The sequence below is a fragment of the Austrofundulus limnaeus genome, unplaced genomic scaffold (genome assembly GCF_001266775.1).
Source record: "Austrofundulus limnaeus strain Quisiro unplaced genomic scaffold, Austrofundulus_limnaeus-1.0 Scaffold1155, whole genome shotgun sequence".
NCBI classification, from domain to species: domain Eukaryota; kingdom Metazoa; phylum Chordata; class Actinopteri; order Cyprinodontiformes; family Rivulidae; genus Austrofundulus; species Austrofundulus limnaeus.
In genome coordinates, this window is record NW_013953557.1 from 71,095 (window position 1) to 75,198 (window position 4,104).

Genomic DNA, 4,104 nt, shown 5'->3' on the forward strand with positions numbered 1-4,104 from the left:
ACTCTGCACATGTCAAGAACACAGAATATGAACCACATTTTCTTGTCTTTTTTTATTATTTTATTTCATATTTCACGTTTGGCATTTCATAAGAGGTGTGGAGGAGCAACTGCAGGAATAGCTCTCAGTGATCTGTTATTATTTAAAACAAAATGACTACATGCAGTGAAATTCTTGGAGGGAGGGGCGGCCTCGTTTGCGTGGGGGCCCCCCTCTTGGATAATGGTAGGGGAAGCACTGTATTTTTTTAACATACAATGTTGTTGTTATTTACAATCACAAATAAAATGTTTTTACATTTAGGCACTTCCAGCAGAATTATCATATTTTTTCTGCCTTATAGTTCTAACAATGTAAAGTGAAAATGTTTTAAAATGGTAAAATTAGATTTGAAAGTGGCGCCATGCCAACTAGCCATTATTATATTCTTAATAAGGTCCAAGTAGACCAAAATTATTATTATTACAAAACTGAAAAGGTAAAGGTGTGAATAATAGCATGTATTTGAGCCACCATGACATTTTAGAGACTAGAGTTTTCTTTACTACTGCAGTCACCTTCGGTCCATCTGTTAGCTTGTAAGCAGTGGTGGGCAGCACTAACCTAAAAATTAGTTCCACTAAACCCTAAAACACTAATTCAAATATTTAAGTCCCCTAATTCTAAAGTACTAACGCACTGAAAATTTAGCAAAAGCTAATTCTAAAGCATTAAAACAACCTAGTTGACACATAAACATTCTTCAGTCAACATGAGACAAAATTTACTGTGTGCTGAATATTGTTACTTAGTGCGCTTGTCGCAGTGTTGTTTGTGACGGCCATTTTAATTTTAGTCTTCGTCCTTTGAATGAAAACACTTCTTAGTTTTAGTCAGTTTTAGTCATTTCTATATTTAACAGTTTTGGTCCAGTTTTAGTCGACGGAAACTTAAAAAATGTTTAGTTTTCGTCTTAAAAAACAACATATTAGTCTTTACAAATTAATTTGAGTAATGTGTGTTAGCATTTGTGAATTTGTGTAATTTGTGTTACTCTTAAAATGCCCAAAACAAAAACGTTCTCACTTTGTGGCTTTATTTCTCAGAATTTGCTAAAGTGCAGTGAGCATACAGCAATAAAGGGGAACACACAGGTTCAACTCAAACTTGTCAGCCAGGACCATGAAGATACATCTTACTTATAAAAACGGACATCATGCAGTCCTAAACTTAGACTATTAAACTTGTGCAGACGAGTGTTTACATGCACCAGGCTTTTATTCTGAAAAGAAGCACTGACATGCATAGTTGCTAACTCCCCCAGCCAAAAAATAAATAAACAAATAAACACAGAGAAATGTTTTACTTTAGTCATGAACAACCAGCTTCTGAGCTCAGAATGGAGCTGCGACAGCTTTTAATAATGGTGGAGACATTACTCCCTGGACCCTGGTTAAGCAAGCAACAGGTGACAGATGGACTTTTTTTTTCTTTTTTTGCGAAGTGGCACAGGCTGTAAGAGAACAGGAGGAAAAGGTATGTGCTGCTGTGTACGTGTGTGCAACAGCACTGTTGTCCCTCCCTCCACTCTGAATTCTAAATGATTGACAGACCACCAACTTACATTTTTCGTCCAGTCCCGTCTCATCAACGAAAACTCACACAATTTTCGTCACGTCTTAGTCATCAAAGAGCTATGTTTATTTCATTACTGTCTCATTATCGTCATGAAAAAAGTGAGTAGAGCTGGGCGATATGATCAAAATTTTATATCATGGTATTTTCAACATTTTCACCTGTTTCACGGTATTTGACAGTATTTTTCTTTTCATCACAGCTCAGCTGATAATAAAATGTACAAACCCTGCTTATTGACGTTTTTCTTTTACTGTACCTCTGTCTGTGTCGCTGTTTCCCTCCTCTGTGTCTGTTCTTCTCTCACTGGTGGTTGGAGACAGTAGTCATGCATTTTGGTCCAGTCATGAAGGAGGAGGGTTAAGAAAAGGTTATGATTGGGTTTATTGTTTTATGTTATTTATTAAAGCTTATCAGCACGACTCACCTTACGAACTACTTCCTGCAGGCTTTTCACAATAAAACCACATTAAGTCTCCATCAGCATAACGTCTCCATATTAACTAACGGCGTTAAATCTAACTGTGCACGTCACTGAAGAGGTGTTTACTACATTCAGCGACGGCGAAAACGGGATGTTTTTTTAAACATCAGTCAATATAAGCAGCGGAATCGCCACCCGCGGCTGCAACTAGCTGCTCCAAACATTAGCATGCTAACGCACATAGCGGTGCAGCAAGGAAAAATGTCCCCGGGGAAACAACAGTTCACTGGCGGCCGCGACAAAACGTTCCACTATTTAAACCAGAATGTCCGTTATTCAAAAAATTCATATAACAAAAATAAAAACTGGTATTCGGTACAAAACGGTATACCGCCCAGCACTAAAAGGGGGCATCAACAAAAATATTTCGTCATCATTAATGAAAACAACACTGATTTGTCGGGCCAAATGGGAGTCACCCACAGGCCACGTTTGGCCCACGGGCCAAACATGTCAAACATCTTTGACATGTGACCTTGTAGATAAGTGACACACATATGAATAAAATGCTTGACAACTTTCACCCTCAACTGTGAACAACAATGTTGATCAATAATGTTTAAAGACCTCATTTAGTGCTTCTAAATTTATCAAGTGCTAATCCACAAAAGTTTTTTAAAAAAATAGCCAAAACACTAATCAGAAAATAGTTCCCCTATTAGTGCTTTAGTGCTTTAGGGGAACTGTGCCCACCACTGCTTGTAAGTCCTGTCAGGCCTCAGCGCTATATTTCTCCAAACTGAGCTTATTCAAAAAGCTATCTACATCAGATAATTAATTCATATTTAATTAATTGTTTATATTTTTCATCAGAACACCCCTTTCTATTGTTTTTTACTAATAATGGAGTACTTTTAAAGCTTTAATACGTAGATATTTTTGCATTCTCTTATCAGACCCATCAGTGAAGATGAGCTCAATCATCTCAAGGAACATTGTTATGCTGCCATTTCAGACAAGCAGGTCCTCATCGACCAAAAGCTACAAGCCGAGGTACGATAACATTTCCCATGAGTATCTGTCTCTCTTAAACACTCCTGATCCAGTTTTTAAGACCAGTTGAAAAATGGCAAGAATTTACATTGTGGATGGTTGAAGGTTCTAAGTAGAGCTTCAAATGCAAAAAGAAGAAATGAGATAGAGACAAGAAAACATCTTAGTTAGAACTTTGTTGAACTGAACTAGTCTGTTCATCAGCTGATCAAAGGTTTGAGACCATTTCTAAAGAAAAAACTCTAATAAAAGAAATAAACTCTTAAAAGAAGGACTCAGTAATGAGCAGCTGAGCCATTCTTGTTAATCACCTCAAAAATGAGTTTCTTCATGCTTGATGCTGGTGTTTCCTGGAGGCTAGAGGGAATGTTGCTCGAAGTGATGAAGATGTCTTCATGGAAGTCATCCTCTGTCTGGAACTGGTTTCCATTTCATAAACGTCCCTTGCCATCCAACCCCAAATGTTCTGGACTGGATTTAGATCAGGGAACATGCAGGTGGTTCAAAGAGACACATTTCTCTGGAGGTCATTTGTCAGGCAGCATTGTGAACTGCAGTGTTGTCCTGTTGAAAAACCCTCATTACCACACAAACGGTGGTCTTCATTCATGAGATAGACCCCCTCCTCCACACAGCCAGCTGCCGTTTGACACCTCTGCACAACCTGAAGCTCCATTGTTCCACTGAAGGAAAAAGACCCTCAGATCATGATCAAAACCCTTCTCTTACAGATACTGTATGATGGTTGTGGGAATGCAGGCGTAAGTGACCAGCTTAATTTGGGCCGAGGATCGTCCGTGTCTTAACGGAGAGCCAATTGGATCCTCGGGCTCAGGACTGGTGAAATGTTTTGGGTCTACCACCTGACTTTTTTTGTTCCTTAACCCTGAGAATCTTTTAAGAAATTTAAAATGACTGCAAGACTTAAATGTCCTGATGCATCTCAGTAATCCAGGTAAAAAATCAAAAAGAAAAAAATTGTATAGGTCCTCTGGACGGGTTCTTCTCTAATG

General features: G+C 38.4%; 1 protein-coding gene across 2 annotated transcripts in view; it reads left to right on the plus strand.

The window, feature by feature from the left end:
• The window catches only part of ap1ar (adaptor related protein complex 1 associated regulatory protein), a gene marked incomplete in the record, with an annotated part of 18,260 nt that overhangs the window by 4,590 nt on the left and 9,566 nt on the right, over positions 1-4,104 (plus strand). For both annotated transcript variants that reach the window (XM_014030995.1, XM_014030994.1), the window contains 1 exon segment: positions 2,995-3,091. In XM_014030995.1, the coding sequence (XP_013886449.1) occupies positions 2,995-3,091 (97 nt within the window).